The following is a 22,005-nucleotide window of genomic DNA, read 5'->3' as shown; positions in this document are numbered from 1 at the left end:
GTGTGTATTGTCACTACTGTGTAATTAATCATACCAACTAACTCCATTCACAGGGTCCCCTTTGGTTAATTGGACTGCAGCTGCAGAATGGACTAAGCGATGATTTATTCAGCAGGCAGGTGGAGCGCCGCCCTGCCCTCCCTTCCAGGTACCAAGGATGGATGGCTCACTCCTGCACCCAGCTACTCCCTGTGTTACTCCATCCCTCAGGCCAATCGACTCTGAGGGCACATTTACAAGATGGGCTCTAGGGTGACAAAATGAGAGGAAGGGAAGGTACAGTGGAATCAATTTTACCTCTTTTCTCCGTATTTCACACTTACACTGGTAAGAGCAGGAGAACAGATCAAGTATTGACCATGTGAAGAAAGTTTAACAGGTGAACTTCCTCACAGTATGTTGGCAGGTTAAAACAAACACCAGAGCCAGCCAAAAGTGAAGTCGCTTGGAGACATTTGCTGCCCGTTCCAATTTTGTGGACGTTTGTTTCATTTACTGGTCGTGCTGTTAGGCAGACTGGTGGTAACTATATATCATTCAGGCTTGTTGGCAAGCCCAGTCACTGTGCCAAGCTTTTTTTTTACACCATTGAATGTGAGGTTAGGTCCCACAGGGTGGTGTAAAGTGTGTGTGTGTGTGTGTGGTAAAGACAAAGAAGTCTTTTACAGGTGGAGTAGCCAACTATGAAGAGTCTTAATTGAATTGTTTAAACTAGAAGCAACCTAACATTAAGGTTTAAACAGCTCATTTTAAATCCAACCTAGAGTTTAAAAATGCAGCATTGCCTTTTAGATCCTATAATGCCAAGTATCTACCATACATTGTGTTGATCATACATGCCAGATTACATTGTTTTCATTGACAGTATTTCCTTTCTCAACAATATGTGACATTTCAAAGATAATCAGTCTGAATAGAGAATGGACCCTATAATCTACAGAAGCAGGGCCTATACATCAACATTAGGATTACACCTTCTCTCGCTGTAGTTTGTTTCAGTGCTGCTGGCGTACCATTACCCTGAGATAACCACACTTTAATAGTTAATGCAGCTGTGGGGCCCCCTCTGCATTACAAATGGGCCCATCCGTCTCACCCAGAACCCCGTGGGTGGCAGCGGCACAGTCCATCTTCAGGAACTCTAATCATTCATCAATAGGCAGCTATCTGACACCCGCTTACACAGGATACCGAACACTGTGATGTGGTCAAGGCCAGAGACGGACATCCTGGTGTCAGACAGGGGGATCTGTCAACTGATATCACTCTAGGCACCACTATGGGACTTCCCAGCTACAACAGCTGGATTGCAGGCTCCAAGTACAATCTGCTTATCTAAGAGCTCCCCTTTATCTCCTGTCTTTCATGTCTAGACACTGAACAAGTACGAAGAAATTGATGTTATTTATCAGGCAAATGCATCATGACGTATTTATTTGTATGGTGCATTTATTATATGTAAATGTCTGCAGGAAGGAAGACGAGGTAAACTTTGCATTTTCCCTCCCTCAGAGTCTTCAAATGTCACTGCCTGGTCAGTATTCGTTGATACAAATTCTGCTTGCTCTGGTCAAGAGGCAAGAGTGCCCTCTGTCCAATTTGCCTGACATGAGACTGCCAGTCAAAAAGCAATCAATAAGACAAATGCTGAAGTGACTCAACTCTGCAGTTGAGTCTAGCACCTGTTTTGTCGAGGAGTTTGTAAACCTTTTATCCCCAACTGTAAAGCCCGGCTCTTATTTGTTGTGGTGGTCATCACATCAGCCCTCTGCTGAGAGAATCTGCTCTCCATTCCCAGTGGAAATAAAAAACAGTGATAAAACTGAGCACATATCGCTTCTATAAGTAACCAACACAGATGCAGCCCAGGCTAGCCACTTTCTCCAGGGACTCCAGCTGCCACATGGGGATGTGACAGGCCCAAAATGGGCAGGCGGGCCCCTTCCCTTTTGATCAATCAGGTAAGACAGAGTGGGGTAGCATGAATTCTAAAACTACCAGATGCACCGTCACCAAGGTGACTCTCATTTATTACCTCTCCCAAACGCTCTGAACATACGCTCATCTGTCAGAGTGACAAAGCTTCCTTGCTTTCTCTACTTTAGTTGAATTTAGACCTGATGAGGGTCAGCTGAATTAAGTAGTAACTTAATTCAGCTGCCTCTGATTGTCATTTCTAGAGGGCAGGTTTTAAATCACGCTACAGAATGTGGACTCTGAATTTTATAAGAATTAATGAGGAAATGGGTTGCTACCTGCAAAATAGTGTTGCATAATTAACACCTGCTAAGATCAACACATTGAGTCAATGATTTCTAGATGTCTGTGTTACTGATACAGGTTTACTGCATCATCTTTATCCCTCAGTGACAACAAACCTGCTGCACCCCAGATTCAGGTGAGGAATGGGTGCTAAATGATTTTTCTCAGGGTGAGACTACCCTCTGCTGGACATAATCACTTATGAGCATGGCTGCCAGGAGACATCTTTGACAACAAGAGCTGAGTTGTGTTTTATCGCTGAGATGTGTGCAAAGGGGGAGTGAGCAACAACACAACCACACTTTGACAGAGACGCATGCCTCCACAGAAAATCTGTTCATAGTGGGCGGTGGTGGAACGAGGAGGAGAAGACATGCTTCTTGTTCTGCTGGTTTTCTTTTTTTTTTCCTCTGACATAAATAATTTTTTTTAAAGGAAAGAATATATTCTCAAATCAAAATAAAAGTAGTGTTCATGTACAAGCATCACCACAAGATGGTGTCATTTCTCAAAGATGTCACATTTTGTTTTCCAAATCTAATCTGTGTCTGCCACCTGTTGGTAAAGAGAGCAGCCTGCTTGGTTTCAACCATGATTACAGATACAGATTATTCTACATCTACAGGTACTTAAATCAGTTTTAGTACATGAATCCTAAAACAAAATAGGCATTTATTTTAATGCTGGTGAGACATTTAGTGAACTGGATAGTCCAGATTTAAAACCATACAAATATAACACATTTAAAAAGCTGTCACAGAAATGCCGTCAGCTTGAGGAGCGCTGCACTGTAGCTGACCCTGACCTCCGACCTCCCTGTTGAGGCACCGAGCAAAGAGAGTTTGCCTTCAGGGATGAATAGATTTTATGTTAAAAATAAGAAAGCCAATGTGTTTTTAATATTTAATAACCCAAAAGCTCCACTGTACGCACGATTCTTGGCAATAATATACATATAAATGAGTGGATTGGGTGTGATTAGTTTAATGAATTAAATGAAAGAAAGTGAACCGTAGGTGAACTTATTAAAAAATGCACATTTTATCCGAGATGAGTTTTTAAAACTCTTGATTCTCACAGAGCAATAAATAAAAATAAAAAAATAAAATAAAACATACAATGAGAGAGACCTATTGGCATGTTGTTGCCAAAGGAAGTTTCAAATATGGGACTGTTTTCACCCTTAGAAATTTCACAAGCTTGAGTCACAGTATGACTGATGCACCCGCTGGATCCTTGTCCAAAAATCTCAGGATGTGGAGATGAAACTATTTGAAAGGGAGAGTGGAACATTGACTCAGTGACCGACGTACGGAGGTGAAATTAGGTAGTGTAAGAGCGCCTATTATTCCCTGCATATAGGAGTTTCACATAAATACAGTGCTGTGTTCACTAAACAAGCAGCGCGCACTACTTCCTGTGTTTGTGTGAGTCAGATACTACTCATGAGAGGACTGAATCAGCCGGGCCCCATCCCCCGCCCACTAACCTCCATCCGCCCCCTCGCAGAAGTATAAAAGACACCCACACACATGTTCCCATCTCCGCCCACCTTGCCTTTCAACTGCTCCCACACTTTTCCTCTCCCCTCCCAACGGATTTTCTCTCTGTCCTTCTCTCCTGCTTCTTTCTTCCTTCTTTTTTTTTTTTTTTTTTTTTTTTCTTCAAACCCTCTTTGGAGGACGAGAGGGAGGATGTGAGTGGCGTGTGTGTGTGTGTGTTAGTCATGTTCAGGCTCATCCAGGGCCAACAGCAGCACAGGCAGGGGGAAACCCAGGCACAGGCAGGAATAGGATGTTTTGTCCACATCTGTTAGTTGGTCTGGCTGCAGTACTCTTGCGGTTTACAAAGCGCCTAAAAATGGATCGCTAGAATGAGCGAGAGAACGCGCTGGAGGGGAAGACGGATGAGCATATAGGAAGAGGGGAAAAGGGCAGGAGGACATAGGTGGGGGGAGGGGTGAGCATGCCAAAGTGGGCCAAGACCAACCCCCCCCCCACCCCCCCTCACCCCCACACCCCCACCCCCCCCCCCCCCCCCCCGATGGTTAATAGGATTCTGTCTGCCCTGAGCTGCTGCAGAGTTCACGAGCCAGGAGACGGCTCTGAAGAGGGCGTCTGATGTGGAAGGGTTTGTCTCTTGTAAGATTTGATTAGCATTTCAATTCAAACTGACTCACCGGTTTGTTTCACGTTTTTTTTTTTTTTTTTTTTTCGTGGCACAGGTTAAGACGTGGTTATTCCGGTGCAGAAAAAAAAAAATCATGGGTTTACCACCAAATCAAGCCAAATTCATCATCTAATATAAGTAAATATAAGTTAAATATAAGTCATCAGCTGACCCTGATAAATCTTTTTAAAATAAATGTAATGAGCCAAATGAAGTGACTGCACTGAGTGAAAAACAGTTGAAAGTATTGATTGAGAGTGGAATTTCATAAAAATGTTGACTGCATTTCACCAGGATTTGCACCTGATTACGCTTTTCTTTAAAAAAAAAAGACGTTTATTTTTTGTTCAAGGACGCTCAATTCTGTCTTGTAAAATTAATCTGTCCTTAAAAGTGACTTGGACAAAAGCATTTTGGGTTGAAATCGCTGTACAATGATAATATTCATTTTTTACTGCAATTTTCTGCTTGTTGGGAATAATCAAAATTAAGCAAATGAAACATGTCAAACGATGAGAACAGCTCTGGAAGAGCATTAGAATATTTTAACATGATTTTACAAAATCACGCCCATAGATTGAAAGACCATCCTCTTGATAAATGATTCTCCTCCATTATTGGCTTCTGATTTTGTCATTTTGGAGCCAAATTTTTTGCTGCATCTAAATGTAAAATGCTAATATTTGTTTTGCATCATCACTGATCAGTTACACTGTCCAGTCCCCTCATCGGTCTCCAGGTGGTGCCAGTGGCTGAGAAGGACAACATTCCTCACAGAAACACACACACATATGCACACACACACACACACATACACACACACACATACACACACACACACAGTGGACCTATTTCCCTGTCTCCATCCAGATTCTGAGAGGCTGGGTATGGCAGAGATGTGTGAGGGTGTGGGGGATGGGGCTGAAGTAGTTGTGGAAGATAGAGAGGAAGGAAGTGAATAGAGTGAGAAATGGGGAAGGAAGGGGGTGGCATGCAAGGCAAGCACATGCTGAGCAGAACATTGGACTCATTGAGAAAAGCGCTCTCTCCATTCATGCCCTATCCAATCCCCTTTTCACCAAACTCCCACTCTCCTCATCATGTACGTACAGTATATTGATATCTATCTGCTATCTCCAGATGACAAAAGTTTTGGAGCAACAAACTAATCTGATGTGTTTATTTGTGTTAATATGTGCATTTATGGTAAAGTTATTTGCCCCGACAAAGAAGACAGAGAGGTAAAATACATGCAGGCGACAGCAAATGTTCTGTTTCAACTACTTTTAGGTCACTCTACATTTCTCAGTATCTGTTTTCAATTGCGTAGAAGACCCATCAACTCCAGATGGGCAGTTCATTTACATCAGAAACCTTTGTGTGAAAGCACCAGTAGGTGGTATGATTAGAGCACATTTAGGAGTGTTTCTATACCATCTTGTCTCGTCTCCTCTATTTCCACCACACCCATGCGATAAGCATCAGATGTTTATCTATTTCAAATGCAAAATGATCGCACCGACACCTGATGGAAGGGTCTACCTATACCTGTGTGAACGTAAGAGGCAGCAGTAGTAGGCAAGGTAGCTTTATTACTTATTAACTGAGCCAGAGACATAATCAGGAATACATTATGTCCTATGGTGAAGAGGCACGTAAACCCACTTGTACTCAAGGGTGGAAATAACTTTATACTGACATATGTTGTTTCTATTAGGCAAATGAGTGAACTTTGAACTTTTACTGAAATAATGTGTACCACAACAGCTGCAATCACAGCAATTACAGCTATTGCCTGCTCTGCAGAGGCACCAGAAATTAAACAACTGCACAGCCATTTGAAGTGAACAATTAGCAAAGAACAGAAGAATAATTTGGGTTTGATTTTGTCCACTTAATTTTGTGTAATTGTTTTTTTTCCCTCCAAAACTAAAACTATGTGAACTCTGTCCTGTCCTCTCAGCCTTTGAGAATCCTCAAAATTACATCCAAAATGTTCTGTCCTAAGTTGAGGAGGGTTGCGTTTTTTCTTTTTAAATTTAATCTTTTCTTAACTAAAAAAAGCCTCAAAATTGAAAATCCTTTTTGTCAATATTGTCCTGGCAAAGATAGGCAGCATCAAGAGTGAAATAACATCATCATAGTCAGATGAAAGCTTTCATACTAAATACAATCAACAGAGCAGCTTAAAACAACACAATATGTGTCTTAAATCATAAAAATAAAGAGAACCAATCTAAAGAAAATGAGACTAACACATCAAGATTCTACAAAACTGTAAACTATCAGCATTCAGAGGAGAAGAGCACACAGTTTTGGCAGTAATGATTTGACTTCACAGAGAGATTATCTGCAGAAAGTTGCAGCAGCAGGTATTCTGTAAAATATGTTTTACCTGGTTCAGACTTTGGGAACACTTAATAAAATTAGTCCTGAGAGGAAACACATTCACACATTTTTGTTGAATCAGTTTACCAAGATAAGATGCCAGTAACCCAAAAATGGCTGATACTTCAAATATTTACTAAGTATAATTAAGTATATTTTAAAATAGTCTAAGTAAAATACCAGTGCAGCACCTCTATTTCAGTGAGACTTTGTAGCAGTCTTTCCAACACCCCCACAGTTTTATTTACAGACTGGTGTTTACCTTCCCTTCTAGCTTGGCATGGATTTAAATAAATTCACCACATACTTAAAAATCGCACTAAACACTGTGAAACAATTGCAAATGTTCATAGAAAAGATCAGTGGAGGAATGTAACTCAGTACATTTACTAGTGCTGTACCCAAGTACAGTTTTGAGATATTTATACTTTACTTAGTAGTATTTTCATTTCACGCTACTTTATACTTTATAATTTACTACGTTTCAGTAAATTATAAAGAAATATTGCGCTTCTTACGCCGCTACATTTATCTTACAGCTAGTTACTATTTCGATGTTTCATACAACAGATATGATCAGCTTATCATTGTCATAGATTAAACTACACAACAATACATGACGTAGATTAAAATCTCAGCCAATAACAACAGTAAAATCCACTGGCGCAGGAAGTATCCAGATGCTTTAAAGTAGCAGCACTACTGCGGTAAAAATATTCTCTAAGCTGGCCCCTTCCGGAGCGTAGTGTGTATATTATTACTAATGTAAACAGTATTTTGTGGTAGCTGGTCGAGATGGAGGCAATTCGAACTATTTCATAAACTATTGGGATGTTTAAGAATACATTTATAACAGTCATCATATTTAGCATGCTAATTATACAAGCTAATTGTATTTTTGAATGTACAACTTTTTATTTTTTTTAAAAGTGACTGGTAACCATCAATTAAATGTAAAAAGTAAAATATTTCAATCTGAAATGTAGTAGAGTAGAACTATAAAGTAGCATCAAATTAAATAATTCAAATACCTAATTCAAAATTGTGCATAACTATGTACAATACTAAGTTACTTACTCCACTGGTAAAATCCTGCCTACACATCCTACTTACACAGTGATAATAATCCTATAATGTAATATATAATAGTTTAACACATTACAGGGGCATTTTCAGCTGATTTTGTCACATACTTTTATCTATGTGGGGCTTGTAACACTTTACTTTTACAGTGCAGTATTACTACTCTTGCTTCAGTAAAGATTCAGAATACTTCCCTTCCACCACTGTAGTATAAAATACCTTAGAGGAGGACAAACAGAACCAGAAATACCTTTTGTGAGCTGAAACCTGGCTTGTGTTTATATTGGGGGAGGTCATAGTTCACCCACCATCACTGTGGAGACTGTGGTATGTGCTGGGGGGCAAATGTATAGAAACTCAGTTACAATACTGTTTTTTTTTCCTATTGGTGAAAGTGTATTTGTAACTTTTACACATTGCATTTTCAGTGTTTTGATTTGTGATCAAACCTGGTGGGGGTGGTGGGGGCGGTATATGGTGGGGCGGGAGGGGGGGGGGGATCCAGGATGGTGGTGGTGGTGTGGGGGGGGGGGGAGGTTGGGCTCTCTGGTACTGTTGGTGGCCCATTTATCATATCTCCGCCCTCCAGTGTTTCATCTCCCATGAGGGCGGCTCTTTAAATTGCCCAAAAACTCCTCCTGGCTGGCGCCTTTTTTCCTTTATCTGCAGGAGACGCACATGCTATTTATAGGACGCCGTTGGAATAAACCTCTCAACCTGCTGGTAAGAAATTTTAAGTATATATCTGCTTTTTAAAAATCGGTCCTCTTCCTTTCTAATTCATAACTGTTTTTTTAACGGTGCATGAGCTGGGATTTTAAAGGGGCGGGCTGTGTGTTGTCTGACGAATAAAAGCTGTAGCCTATAGATCGGTGCAAGGCTTTTTAACCGGGTACAACCAGCCAGGCTTAAAGGAAACATTTCGTCTTAAATTTAGAGTAGAGGTTATAACCGAGTGATAAAGGTGAGTGCAAGCAAAGCGACGGCGGGCGAGTGAAACTTTGCATGCTCGACGAGCCAGAAGCATTTTGTTTCAATGTATTTTTTTTTTAAACAGAGCCGGAGCTCCGGCGAGAGGAGGCTGCATGCTTTAAAATGTGAAGCCGTCTTTTGTTGGCCGGGCTTTAGCCGCCGCAGAAAATGAAGCTTGCATTTTCTGTGCTTTTTTTTCTCTTTTCTTCTTTTTTTTTTTTTTTTAAACCGTGCCTGCGTCCATGCAGGCACGGTTTTAGCCTGCAACTCCCACCGAGCACACACCAGCCATTGTGTGTGTCGGTGGATATCTCTCCACGACCCCGGTGTGTGTGTGCAGACATGCTGAGATAGTTTCATGCGCAGGCCCGACCACTGGCCACAACAACTAACAAGCAAAACGGGCCTCTAAACATGGTCGGTACGTGAAGGGAGCGTCGGGTTTAGTAGTCTTTTGCAGATTTGTGCGGCCTCTCACCGCCTGCTGAGTCTCGGCAATATCATGCAAGCCGGTTTGATGTCAATCCCTTGTTTGTGTGGCGCCGTCGGCTGTGTAATGGAGCGCAGATGAGACAGAAATAGACCTGGAAATAAGCGCGGATTAATTGAGTTATTAGACGCGTTACCGGTGTGCGGTTATCCCGGTCATTTTTGCTCTGTTGTTGCGGTCAGTGAGTTTAATGGCGCGAGCGTTTTACTGTGCTGCGTGCGCGTGAACTCGACGCCTCGTCTTGCAGCCAGTCTGACCGGTGTGATTTATTTCCCAGGTCTGAAAAGCTAAGCAAACATGAGCGACAAGGGGACAGTCTCGCCGAAAGAGAAGGAGGCTACAGAGAAGAGGGGGCGTGGAAGACCCCGCAAGCAGCCCCAAGTAAAAACCTCTGACGTAAGTAGTACCACTATATAGAGTTTGCCATTATATCAGGTTTGCATGCATGAGGACACAATAGGCCCATGTGTGTAGGGAGGACTTTGAAGTGTAAAACAAGATTAACAAGCCCTAAGCTCACATCTGTTCCAGTTGAGTCTGAGGTGGCTCAGGTAGATATGCTTGCAGGTAACATGCATATCCATGTCATAAGCTCCTGTTATCCCACTGAGCCCTCAGTGAAATTAAGAATCAAGATATGGCTGCAACGAGCCCTTGTGACCATTCGCTCACCCCTGCTCAGTGTAAGCGTAGACATCCACAACAAACTTCCTGTGTGTCTCACCGGTTTGTAAGCAACCTGTAATCCAACACCCCTAAACCGGTTTTAACCCCCCACCACCCACCCACCCCCTACCCCCCTCAAGACCCACCTCTGCTGGTCGTGTAATGGATGACACAGCAGAGTGGCAGCACAGAATGGCTCATATAGCTGTCACTCAGCGTGGTGTGTTTCAGTATTGAATTGCTCGGTTGCTATGAGCTGCGGTTGTAAACAAGCTAGAAGTGCAACGGGAGATGCGTCAGCCATGACATAGCTTACAACCACAAATTATCACATGAATAAGATACCTTATCTTGCACTGCCTCTGCACTGTGGAGGTGATGGTAATCCCCTATAGGGTAACCCCTACTGCTCTAATTTTTCATATGTGCTGATAAATTACATGTTTTAGTCTCAGTGTTGTGTGTGTGTTTGTGTGTGTGTGTGTGTGTGGCTGTGAACTAATGTTTGGGTTTGTCTTATGGACATTTCTGATGTTAGACAATAGTTTTCCATGTCAGATCATGACAACCTGCAGCTCTGACCAACTGTCAGCCTTTAAGTATGTGTCACTTGCACTGACCTTGAAAAGTGAACTTTGTGTCATAGACAAGTGTATTCATACCCATCCTTCAACATAAAATATTGTGACTTGAATAGATTCAAGTGTTGGGTTTATAAAAACTAAAAAATGCTTTTACATGTCTGTGCTATGCTAACTTTACCATGACTGTCTTGTCAGGAACCCAGTGGGTCCCCTACTCCAAAGAGGCCCAGAGGACGACCGAAGGGCAGCAAAAACAAGACAGCCGGCAAGGGCAAAGTAAGTCAATGCTGTCTGCAGGCATGTTTTCACACGGCGACAAATCATGATTTCAGCGACGGTTCACACATACTCTGAGTCGGAATGACGCCCATGCCAAAGACGGGCACATCCTCACGATGGCGCTGTAAATGACACTCGCTGTCCCGTCTTCCTTGCGAGCGCTTCCGTTTTCTAACCCCTGATTTTCTTCTGGTTAATGAACATTTTAACGGTAGCTAACCTCATTCTCTTAAAAGGATGTCCTGCTGTTACTTGTGATATATTGGTTGGCTGCAGTTTAGCTGCTTCCCCTCTTGGTGTCAAAAATAGCCGGGCTAGGGTTTCCCATTGTAAAGACCTTGGTTTACTGCCTTTTTTTTTTTTTTTTTTTTTTTGAGTGATGCTCACTCTGTACTTCCTGTCCTCCAGCTTCCTGCAGCTTGTCATGCACAGTGCAGTGCAGGTGCAGAGGCCGCAAGACTGTTTCCAAGCTGACACTAAGCACCCCTCCGCCCCCACTCGGCACACAGTCCTAGTTCTTCTCTGCCTGTCGTCTCCATAGCAACAACTGATTTTCTCCCTCGCCCTGAACCCTCCAGCTCCCCTGTGCGCTCTGTCTTCACTGCTATGTATGGGAAAAAGAGAGGGAGGGGGAGAGAGTGAAACGCACATGCATGTATGATATAGGTTTAGCAGCGAGAGCTGCAGAGGGTTTGTGTCTCCGCTCAGTTCCACCAGCTGTCTCTGAGCCTCAGACCAGGTGGCCAGCGAACTGGAGTGCCCTGTGTGCAGTTCCTGTCGGCCTTCCAGATAATAGCCAATGAACCCAATGCCCCCTTTCCATGTCTCTCATTGCAGAGGTGCTACTGCCATCTGCAGGCAGCTAGAGGCAGAGCTCTGTGGATATATGGATTGTTTATACCACAGGTTTATGTCCTGATCCCCTTAGAAAGTCTTGGCTTAAACTGAGCAGATCGGCACGTTGCTGAGCGTGAAGATCACAACAAAATGCATTGTGGCGCCACACCTCTAACTCTAACCTTGTACTGTTTTTCCTTTCACAGGCAAAAGCAGCCCCATCTGCAGGAGGAAAACGCAGGGGAAGACCTAAGAAGGAGGTAAGAGTCCTTGGATGAACAGTGTATCATCAGTGCTCACATTTGTTAAGCCATTCCTCTCCCAATTGAATTATGATTGGTATGTCTGCAGGGCGAAATTGCATTTTCCTAATTCCCTTGCTTGCCTCCTTCCTCTCAGATGGGTCATTTTTACTCATCACAGCTATTTTGGTATCTCATATGTTCATTTAGAGCAGTTGTTTGGTCGCACACCTGATCATGTTGAAAGGCAAATGTGAACCCGCACACCAAATTTTCTCCTTGAAATTTAAATGCTAATGTCAATTCAAATGTTCAACTGACAGCATGTTTTTTTTTTTTTTCTTTCTTTCTTTTTTGTAACTGTGCAAAATGAGTTGCCAGACCATGTACAGCCGGTCAAAAAAGCATGTTTAATCTAGGAAGAAATTGCGGTCTTGTAGTAACATTCAGTCATGTGCATGAGTGGTTTGGGCGTACTCTGAAAGAAGTCTGGATTGCATTAGTCACAGAAAGGAATGACCCAAAGTTACCCTCCTAACTAGTCCTCTCATTTTTATGAATGAACATCTTGGGCAGTAGTGAGTGTGAGGAGGAAAAAGCAATAGCATAAGCAGGATGCCTCATTGTGACTCACCGCTCCTTTATGAATCACCTCTCACTACAGATGGCTCACCCTTCCCCTGGGTGTTCTTCATGCCACAGTGGTTTATCAAAGAGGTTTATAATATTGATTTTTTTTTTTTTTCCTTTTTCCTTTTTTTTTTTCATGTTGGTACTTGGTGTTATTAAAAGTAAAACAGTCACGTTGAGACATGAATCACAGGCCGCGCTATTGTTACTGAATGTTGATGGCACTTGTGAGGCATTTTCCTTTTTGGGTGTAGTTGAGCCCTGACAGGATCTTTTTTTTTTTTTTTTTAATCTTCTCTCCATCTCCTCCTGTCGCAGGAGAAGGAAGAAAAGGCATCGCAGGAATCATCTGAGGAGGAGGAAGAGGAAGAAGAAGAGGACCAGTAATCCATAACGCATGCTACCTCACTCAACATACTGACTTACTGTTAACCAGAACTGGGCTGTAACTCCAACACCAGTGCCACCACATGACCACTGTTCACGACAAAGCCCTCTTGCCAAAGGAGGGTCAACACAGTACATATATCATGCAACAGCACTGGATAGAACGATGGACCTTGCTCAAGCATAGATCTAAGAATTACATGAAAGGTAACAGCCCTTTTCTCTACAGGTCATGTTATCACAAGTCTTTTATACTGGACAAAAGTGCGCTCTTAGGAGCCCGGATGTTTCTGTTTTTCCCCTAAAGATGGTTTGTAGGACATTTCCTCTGCTTAATGTTACTTATTTGTTGTACCCGCATCTGAGATGGTAGGGCATATAGATTTTTCTCCATGTTTTGTACTGGACAAAGGTGAATTTTACCTATACTTGCTGTTTTTTTTGTTTTTGTGTGTTCGTGTGAAGTGGTTAACCTATCCTTTGCATCGTATTATAGATGGAGTTGAGCTTCAAAGCGTTTAGGATGAGAATAGGTAACTGATGGTAGATGTGTTCTTTTCATGTCCAATCTGCGCAACTGATTCCCCCCCCTCCCCTCTCCAACCCTCTCTCTCTCTCTCTCTTCTCACCAGTAGAGCAGAATCACCTTTACCACCTTCACCCTCTCCTGTAGGACGTCTAGATTTAGTTATGCCTCTCAAAACTTCCTTCTCAGTCCTTGGCGTGTAGTGGGGAGATGTAAAGTATATCGTTAGTAATCAGACTTACTGTTTTAGTTCCTTTTTTTTTTTTTTTTTTTTTTTTGGGTTACATACCATTTAAGAAAACATGAGTGTGCTGCTTTTCATTTTATAATAAAACTCAAATCTTATGGTAATGTGTGTTTTTAAGGATAGGGTCGGCAGACTTCTAGGCGGAGAGCATCAGTGTCGTTTCTTCAGGGAGCTTTTACAAATGCTGTTACATTTGGCGTCTTTGTCTTCACATGGTCCTCAGTTTCCAAGCGCTCACTCAATCACTCATAAGGCAAACTGCAATTGGTCAAACAAGGAGTTTGATTGTAAAATGAGGATAGTTGGTGGCACTACTATCCAACAGGTCTGTACTTTTTTTTTTTTTTTTTTTTTTTTTTTTTTTCTCATTCCATCTAGCGCTCTCTGCTTCACCTAGCTTGGTCCTCCTGTCATCACTTGGTACAGTAATATACTTTCTTGGTCTTTTTTGACGATGTGTTGTATGCTGTCTGATACAGGAAAAAAAAGATGTTTGTTTGTGTATTTCTAAGTGTCAGGGAACCCTCGGTCACAGTCCACTTAACTGGGTTTTTCCACACACCTAAGCTGCTACAACCTCAGTTACGAAACCCGGAAAACTGCAAACAGGCAATACAAGGCCTGGAATTTCATACCTCACTCAACAGCTTACTTTACCATATAATTGCATTTTAACTGGTTTTCTGTTGTTTGTAAATGTAACCTCTGGCATGAGTTGGAAAGATGTCATTATTACAAAGTTTTTTTGTTTTTTTTTGTTTTGTTTTTTTTTTTTTTAAACCTGACTGTAATGAGGTATCTAAGATGTCAAGTTTGTGATTGTGTGCATACGCAACACAGCTCGGCTCGTTCATAACCAGAGCTTGCAGACAGGTTGTGTTAAATGTGTGAAGCAAGTCAGGGAGACCTGTCAGCTTGACGACTGTGTTCGCTGACTGTGGTAGATTAGCAGGTGTGTTCCTTTTTAAAAAGAATTCTTCTGGTGCACTGAAATGTTGGTTCAGATTTTCATGGACAAATGTTTGTGTGTTTGTGACAGACTGGGCGCTCTTTCCACTTAACTGTTCTGTTGGCCGCCATGTGTTCGGCACTACTGCACACGGCCACCCTCGCCATAACTCATACAACGGTCATTTCATGTCTATTTTCAAAATCCTCGGACTACTCTTGACAATATCACTTTCATTTTACATACCAACATCTGCATCCGTTCATTTATATACTGTAAACTCATTAGGATGGGATCATTCTTTTTAATGTACACCGTATATAAATGTACAATGTCTATATTTCTATGGTGCCCTACAACAATTTGTATCAGAAATGGTCAATAAAGAGAATTTTCTTTGTCATTTTTCTGTCACTTTTTCTAAGGAATGTGTCCATATTCCTAAAGTCTCCTGAAATCATGCAGGTTATGTTACATTGTAGAGCTAAAACAATTAGTTGGTTAATCGATTAGTCGCCAACCATTAAATCAATCGCCAACTATCTTTAAGAAAGTCAATTCTCTGATTCCAGCTTCTTTGACTGGTTTCTTCAGTCTTCTATAATAGTAAAATTAAATATCTTTGTGGACTTTTGGTCAGGACAAAAGACATTTGAGCACATCATCTTGGGCTTTGGGAAACAGTGATCAACATTTTTCACCATTTTATGGACTAAACAACTAATCGATTAATCGAAGAAGTCATTAGTTGCATCCCTATTACATTGTAGTTTTTTGAAAGGTCTACTAGGCTTATTGTAGTGCTAGCGATGATCACAGCAAAAAGACAAAGTTATATTACTTTATTTACATCTCCAATGTTTTAATCAACAGCCTTGTCAATTATCTCTCAAAGCAACAACAGTACAACAGTCTGAAAGGTGAAATTCATAACAGTGCTGCCAAATTCACATTTTTAATTTACATCAGTAGTTCTTTGACTTTTAAGTTCAACCTGAAATCAGAGCCTTCTATGAAAAGTCCACAAGGTTTCACCAGTGCAAATCAATGTCATATGACTGGATAATTGTACAGTTTAAACTGTGGGAGGCCTGTTTAATAGTTATTCTTCACACAATAAAAGATAAAAGCCTCACACAATGCATAGAAAATGAAGAGTGAGATGTAAAGATGACTGCAGAGCACAGAGGAGCATGTTCTGAGATAAAGATGTTTCAAGGTCCTCAACTGACCATGGAAAACAACATGTATGTAAAGCTTACACTCACTCTGAAGCACCTCTAGATGTTACACCTGATAACATCAAAAGTTTGAGTATTAGCTGTCAGAGACATTTCTATACTCAACCACTACAATATGACTTGTTAAACTGAGATGTGTCCCCCTTCAAGGACAGTGTAACTGTATATTGTAAGTAGTTTACATTCACAAATGCAAGGCAAATAACGGTCAGGAAAGGTTTCAATTCATTAAGAAAAAAAAACAAGTTTGTCCGGTGCTTGATACAGTCAGACCTATGGCATTCATCTGAACAGATTCTTCAGCTGGAGGTAAATGTGTGCTGGTGCCATGCCTTGCAGACAGGACATATTTAGGGCACTAGTCACAGCTCATTTTGGGGATGAGAGGATGTTGGTATTATTTACTTCCATATCTGGCTTTTCATGCCATTGATAGGAGTCATAGGATTTGGCTAAACCACAAAAAGATCCAGATCGTGCAGCAGCTACTTAAATTCTGTGAACAAATTAAAACCAAAGAGGGTGTGTTCATTCTCTTGAGTCAACTTGAAGCTGAAATAAAAAAATTACCAAACCCATCCTGATCCTGACAGCTTATTCTTATTTTATAACAGCACTTAATCAAAAAAGCCATATTTTGTTCTAATGCACTGCAAATACCCTCCACACAAAAAGCAATCCAGGAAATGTTCACAAACCCTCTCACAGCAGGAATAATGATTTTTCACTAGTGCAGAACATTCATAATCATACCACATCTTGAACACAGCCCCTAAATAATAGCCAGTGCGAATGCCTACTGCAACCCACAGGAACACAACTTCTTGCTGCATGTTGCCCACAACAACATTATATAATGTAAACAGAGTAAACCTACAGGAACCTGTATCTTTAGAAAGGTTCCACCTTTCTTAACTGAGTCGTGTTACTGAATACCACAGTAAAAAAAAGAAGTTTGAATAAATAATTTCAAATAAATAAGTTTAAGGTACTGTGTGTGTTAGGCACACAGGATTGGCATCAGAACCTCACTGTGTCTGTACATTAAACAGGAAAAACAAAAATGCTGACTGTTGCTGATGTACTCAAAGATAACGGTAGCAAAAAAGGGAAAAAAACACATCAAAAGTGATCTGATCTGAAACTGATCTTTGTGGCTGAAGGTTGTCTCCACTCTCTCAATGTCTCAATGTTCTACTTTATGTTATGGTTTACTACCATCATGCATTACCATCATGCATTGACATCTTTGGTCAGAAGAGGGCGCCGCTGTTGATAACTTCTGGCCCAACCTTGTACAACCTGAGGACATAAAATGCAGAGTGTGAGCACGTTTTAGTTAAGCACAGTATTTTAAGGCATAACTTAAGTGCAATAATGATTCAAATGAGGCCATGTAAAGCTGTTGTGACTATATTTAAGTGTCAGTTCAACCTAATCATATACAGAGAAATGTGTTCTCACTTAACCCCGGTGATGTCAAGCTATGACAGTTTCAATTCTCAGAAATTTCAGATGCAGATGTGTGAGATACAATCTCACATATGAAAAGGTGAGATTGAAAGGCATCTGAAATTTCTGCTGTCACTCCAATACAACGGAGGTGAATGAAATTTAATTTATGCATGAAGACATTTGAAATATTCCAATGTAACATGTCTCTCCAGAAACAATGTCCTTGTTACTGATGATAATCCAGAGACCTCACTGTGAGCAGTTTTCTTTGGGAACTACTTCCAACCAAATAAAAAGCCCCAGTGGATACTGCTGATAGTGGTGGATAATCCTCTGAAACAGGAACAATGTTTAAGGAAAGACTTGTTGGTTTTGAGTTTTTAAGCACCACAAATGAAATTCAATTCACTGTCTCTGTATTGGATTAGCAGAAAAACTATCTGCATAGCTAAACACCAGTGAGAGTAAGTGATACAATATTTTTTGTGATTTGGGTGAAGTGACCCTTTAAAAAGGACATATCGATAGTCATTTAGCCCAAAACAGAACTTGATATGATGGCACCGATTTTTCCCATTTTACATTTTCACAAATGGGGGTTAAACTTTTTGAGCAACTTTTTGAGCATGGTCAACATTGCCACCTAGTGTTTCCCATGACTCAGTGCATGATTTTGGAATTACTGGAATCAACCAGGCAAACCAGAATCTTCTAAACTAAGATATGTGTACCACCAGGAGTATCAGGGGATCTTCAGAGGCCATCAGGGCATTCTTGGTTTGACCTTAGGTAACATGACAGTTTCATGTACTCACTCAAGTAGATTTTACTGGTTTTTAGAGCTACCTTAAACTACACAAAGGTCAAATTTTGTGTAGAAAGAAAACTGTCAAAAGTGTATTGTGAGGGATTTGAGGCTTACAAATAAAATGAGTGCTGCAACCTTTTTTCTTTACTACACTACTACTACTACTACTATATGATCGACTGAACTTTGTGCATCTCCTTTTCTATGTGGGGGAGGAAGTAACAAGTGAGTAACCAACTGAGGAACTATTGCTCTGAGTAAATGGTGAAACCAAGGGCAACCACACAGATAGAAAAAATATAATGTGAGAAAAAAAGGCAACCGTATTTGTGGTTTCCCACTTTGAAAATACGGACCATTGTATTCAGATCAAGCATGGTACAAACAGTTGAAAGAACACATATCTTCCTTATGGTAAAATTATTCAAAGATTCTTTTTCAACTTGACTCGGAAAATCAAATTTTCTTGATGATGTTGCCATTTCCATCTGATTTCACACTGACAACTTATCCCACTTGCAGATAAAAATGTCTCGCGGAGCGCAAATCTCCAGACGGTTGAAAACCAATAGTGTATCATACCCTTGTGTCCTCTTCTCTCCACAACATTTCTTGTTCAGCTTCATTCAGCTCTTCTGATGGATCATATGTGTAAACTGGTAACAGCTGATGACGGAGTCTGTCAATTCTGAAGGGGGCAAAAAAAAGAAATCAAAGAGTGACTTCATTAATCACACAGACACAGAACTGAAGCAATCAAGTTTATCACAAAAGCACTGTGCTGTGAAATCAATATGCATTAATTAAAAGTCTTTACCTCCTTCTCTTACGAATATACATGACCTGAAACAGACAAAATAAAGAGGATTACACATATACATTTACATACTGTAGGCCTCTCAATTCTGACTTATCACAGCGCCTTTTAATCAATGGTATTATTTTCACTAAACTTTACAATTTCCCTATATGACAACATGTAAGCACAATATATTTTGCAGCAAGTCAACTATGTGTCCTTTGCCATCCTAGCCGAGAAGCCACTTACCACAGCTGCAGCTATTCCTGCGATGGTGATGAGGAGAAATGGCACCAACACATAGCTGACTGCCACATCCCCATCTATGATGGCAGGGGGCTGAGTAGTGCTGTTCATTGCATATGTTCAGTTAAGGGGGACTCAGGGGGGCTGCTTGTGCAGGGCCTTTACAAGCAGCAAACCCCTTCCCGGTGGCAGACACTGTGCAGCGGATCTCTGCTCAAGCTGCCCCTTTGTTGTTTATGCCTCATCCTCTTCGCTCATGTGACTTCCTCGTGGTATCACTGCCCTCACTAATCAGCAAAAATCTGAGGAAATACACAAGGAAAAGGATTTGCACGAAGTTAAAAGCATATCTAGGACGCTCTAAGGTCACATAGTGGCAGATACGTTACTGTCAATGAATATTAGGGGAAATATCAGAACATTAACATTAACAATCTTATAAAATGTCTAAATTACTAATTAGTGGGCAAAAATGCAAACAGGCTGCTTATATTTCATTTTTTCTGCATTGGCAAAGCCGAGGGAAGCGTGAAAATGCATTGAAACGGGCCAACTCAATGTACAGCAAACATGTCATGTCTTGTGATCTTAGTTTAAGGCTCGTCTTACGTTAGCAAGTAAGTTACTGTTGCAAGCCACTTTTTCTTGCTGCGGTCAGTTTGTTAGCTGGTATTTGCTGATATCTAAAGCAGACGGTCGTTCCTTACTGCAATAGAAAAAGCAAGTCATGACACTGCTGTCAATGAACTTTTCTGTCTGAAAGCTCCGCATAAACCTCACGGCTGTTCGCTACTAGCTAACGGTGACAGTTATAAACACAGCTACCGTTAGCTGCGCTGGAAGAATACGCTGCGACTGTTAAGTTGATTTACAACACAAACAAGCTGAGGTTGATTTTTTAACGAGACACAATCCTTCGTTTTAGATGAATACAAGTACATTCTCACTCACTGCGTAAAGGACCTCTTTCAAGTAACGTAATGTTATGGTTTGTTCGTTCCGCAAACTGCTTATCATCCGCTAGCAGCATCAAGAATAATACTTCCTGTCTGAGTCCTTCAGAATAAACCATGCTGCCGCTCAGCCATGCAGCCAGTTTTCCCCAGTGGTGACTCGCGGTATTGCAGCGGTATTTTCCCTATATACCACCATTGTAAAAGGGACATTTGTGAAACTGTTGATAGGAGACCTCGAACTGCAAAAAAGGTAAATTTATGAATTTTTGATCCATGGAGGTTTTATATTTGTAAAATATCGTTAAAGAATTCTGTGACGCCATCACAATGTAAAGTCTACAGCATGGATTTATAAAGAAAACTGGACACAGCGTCCGCTTATTCCTATGAAAGTTGCTCAGTGGCGCATGAAGCCAGAAAAGTTCAACTTCTTCTGCATTGCTTCTGCACTTTTTGGGCCCATAGAGCAAGCACACTAATGACTTTCGCCGGCCAAGCCAGCTACGGTTTAGCCCTCCAGCTAACTTGAATAGGGATAAAACAATTCAATTGTGTGGCTCCTCTAGACTTTCAAAATGTAATCGGACCGAATGGATCAAATTGTGATAGTGAGACAAGTCATTTTGTGGGGGTTGTGATGCTCAAAAAAATTGTCCACTGATTTACAGACGTCTCTCTCTATGGGAAAAAGTCTTCTTGGGCCCAATAGCATCACGTGACATTGTAATTACACGGTTTGGCTGCTATGTCAAATTGGCTTCACAGCCCAGCGCTGTTCCTGGGGGCTTGGTCTATGGGCCAAGCGGGAACTCATGGTCAGGGCCAGTGGGGGAAACACTACTGTGCATATTCAGTGGGCCACACAACATGGAAGCAAACCCAGAAGCTAGAATATTTTTTTGGCGTATGCGCCAGCCACAATTCCTATAGGACTGAATGGGCGCCATTTTTTGTCCGGTATCCAGCTTTTATAATACCTCAATGGGGAAACAGCACTGCACATATTCAGTGGGCTGCATAGCATGGAAGCAAACCTGGAAGCTAGAAACCTTTTTTGGAGAAGGGTCCAGCTCAAGCCCCCAGAAACAGCACCAGGTTTTGAAATCAATTTGACATAGCAGCCAAACCCCTGCGAAATGACTGGTTTCACAATCAGAATTTGATCCATTCAGTAGGAACACATTGCGAAAGTCTTGAAGAGCCACACAATTGAATTGTTTTATCCCCATTCAAGTTAGCCAGAGGGCTAAACCAGAAGTTATCCGCTTAGGCCTGTGGAAGTCTCTAGTGAGCATGCTCCATGGGCACATTGGGCCCATTTAAAAAGATTAATTTCAGAAAAATAAGTGAAGACATGTGAATGCTTCTTGTTGGCAACACCATTTAATTTACATAATGTAATACAAAAAGGACCAGGCGAATATATACTGTGTTGAAGATACAACCATTTAAGACTTTTAGGAGGACACCTGCATACTCTCTTTGTGTTTTCAACAGCTGCCGTCACCATGACAACCACGACACATTCCCCTGAAAGTCACCAGTTAACACGGTCACTGGTTAAACCAAAACACCGGCCGACATGCTAACTTCAGCTAGCCGCTATAAGTTCCCGCTCCAGTGTCTCACGCCGACAAAAACTGTGCAGCTCAGTACTAGCTAAGCCACCATGCTGTCCTTAGAATTGCTGTAATGGTTGTGCAGTAAAACTCAGGAGAACCTGAGGTTGAATTAAGCCCAACAGAGTGAGTTTCAACAGACAAAACTTAACTCGTTGTCATTGTCATCC

General features: G+C 41.3%; 2 protein-coding genes across 9 annotated transcripts; one reads left to right on the top strand and one right to left on the bottom strand.

Moving 5' to 3' along the window:
• Positions 1-8,458: 8,458 nt before the first annotated feature.
• hmga1a (high mobility group AT-hook 1a) lies at positions 8,459-15,114 on the top strand. 5 transcript variants are annotated; one of them, XM_044351431.1, is made up of 5 exons: positions 8,459-8,625; positions 9,642-9,760; positions 10,810-10,890; positions 11,937-11,990; positions 12,921-15,114. In XM_044351431.1, exons 2-5 carry the CDS (start codon positions 9,662-9,664, stop codon positions 12,987-12,989), a joined length of 303 nt encoding a protein of 100 aa, XP_044207366.1. In that variant the 5' UTR covers positions 8,459-8,625; positions 9,642-9,661; the 3' UTR covers positions 12,990-15,114. The 5 variants fall into 5 exon arrangements, with proteins under 5 accessions (XP_044207366.1, XP_044207365.1, XP_044207368.1 ...); XM_044351430.1 differs by lacking the exon at positions 8,459-8,625 and adding an exon at positions 8,683-8,866; XM_044351433.1 differs by lacking the exon at positions 8,459-8,625 and adding an exon at positions 8,899-9,200.
• Positions 15,115-15,538: 424 nt separating this feature from the next.
• Positions 15,539-22,005, bottom strand: smim29 (small integral membrane protein 29). Of its 4 annotated transcripts, none has more exons than XM_044351429.1 (5): positions 21,988-22,005; positions 19,264-19,562; positions 19,033-19,058; positions 18,798-18,903; positions 15,539-17,254 (listed from the first exon to the last, which is right to left on the bottom strand). In XM_044351429.1, exons 2-5 carry the CDS (start codon positions 19,369-19,371, stop codon positions 17,186-17,188), a joined length of 309 nt encoding a protein of 102 aa, XP_044207364.1. In that variant the 5' UTR covers positions 19,372-19,562; positions 21,988-22,005; the 3' UTR covers positions 15,539-17,185. The 4 variants fall into 4 exon arrangements, with proteins under 4 accessions (XP_044207364.1, XP_044207361.1, XP_044207363.1 ...); XM_044351426.1 differs by lacking the exon at positions 21,988-22,005 and adding an exon at positions 20,212-20,319; XM_044351428.1 differs by lacking the exon at positions 21,988-22,005 and adding an exon at positions 19,968-20,066.

Source organism: Thunnus albacares, chromosome 5 (genome assembly GCF_914725855.1).
Source record: "Thunnus albacares chromosome 5, fThuAlb1.1, whole genome shotgun sequence".
Lineage (NCBI taxonomy): Eukaryota > Metazoa > Chordata > Actinopteri > Scombriformes > Scombridae > Thunnus > Thunnus albacares.
This window is presented reverse-complemented; position numbering and strand designations above follow the sequence as displayed.

What these genes read in the sequence shown, in the direction of transcription:
- hmga1a (XM_044351431.1), top strand. Translation starts at nt 9,662, where the DNA reads ATGAGCGACAAGGGGACAGTCTCGCCGAAAGAGAAGGAGGCTACAGAG. An exon ending in CCCAAGTAAAAACCTCTGAC is followed by an intron (nt 9,761 to 10,809) that starts GTAAGTAGTACC and finishes CTGTCTTGTCAG; the next exon opens with GAACCCAGTGGGTCCCCTAC. An exon ending in AGACAGCCGGCAAGGGCAAA is followed by an intron (nt 10,891 to 11,936) that starts GTAAGTCAATGC and finishes TTCCTTTCACAG; the next exon opens with GCAAAAGCAGCCCCATCTGC.
- smim29 (XM_044351429.1), bottom strand. Translation starts at nt 19,371, where the DNA reads ATGAACAGCACTACTCAGCCCCCTGCCATCATAGATGGGGATGTGGCA. An exon ending in CAGGAATAGCTGCAGCTGTG is followed by an intron (nt 19,059 to 19,263) that starts GTAAGTGGCTTC and finishes TGTCTGTTTCAG; the next exon opens with GTCATGTATATTCGTAAGAG. An exon ending in TATATTCGTAAGAGAAGGAG is followed by an intron (nt 18,904 to 19,032) that starts GTAAAGACTTTT and finishes TGCCCCCTTCAG; the next exon opens with AATTGACAGACTCCGTCATC.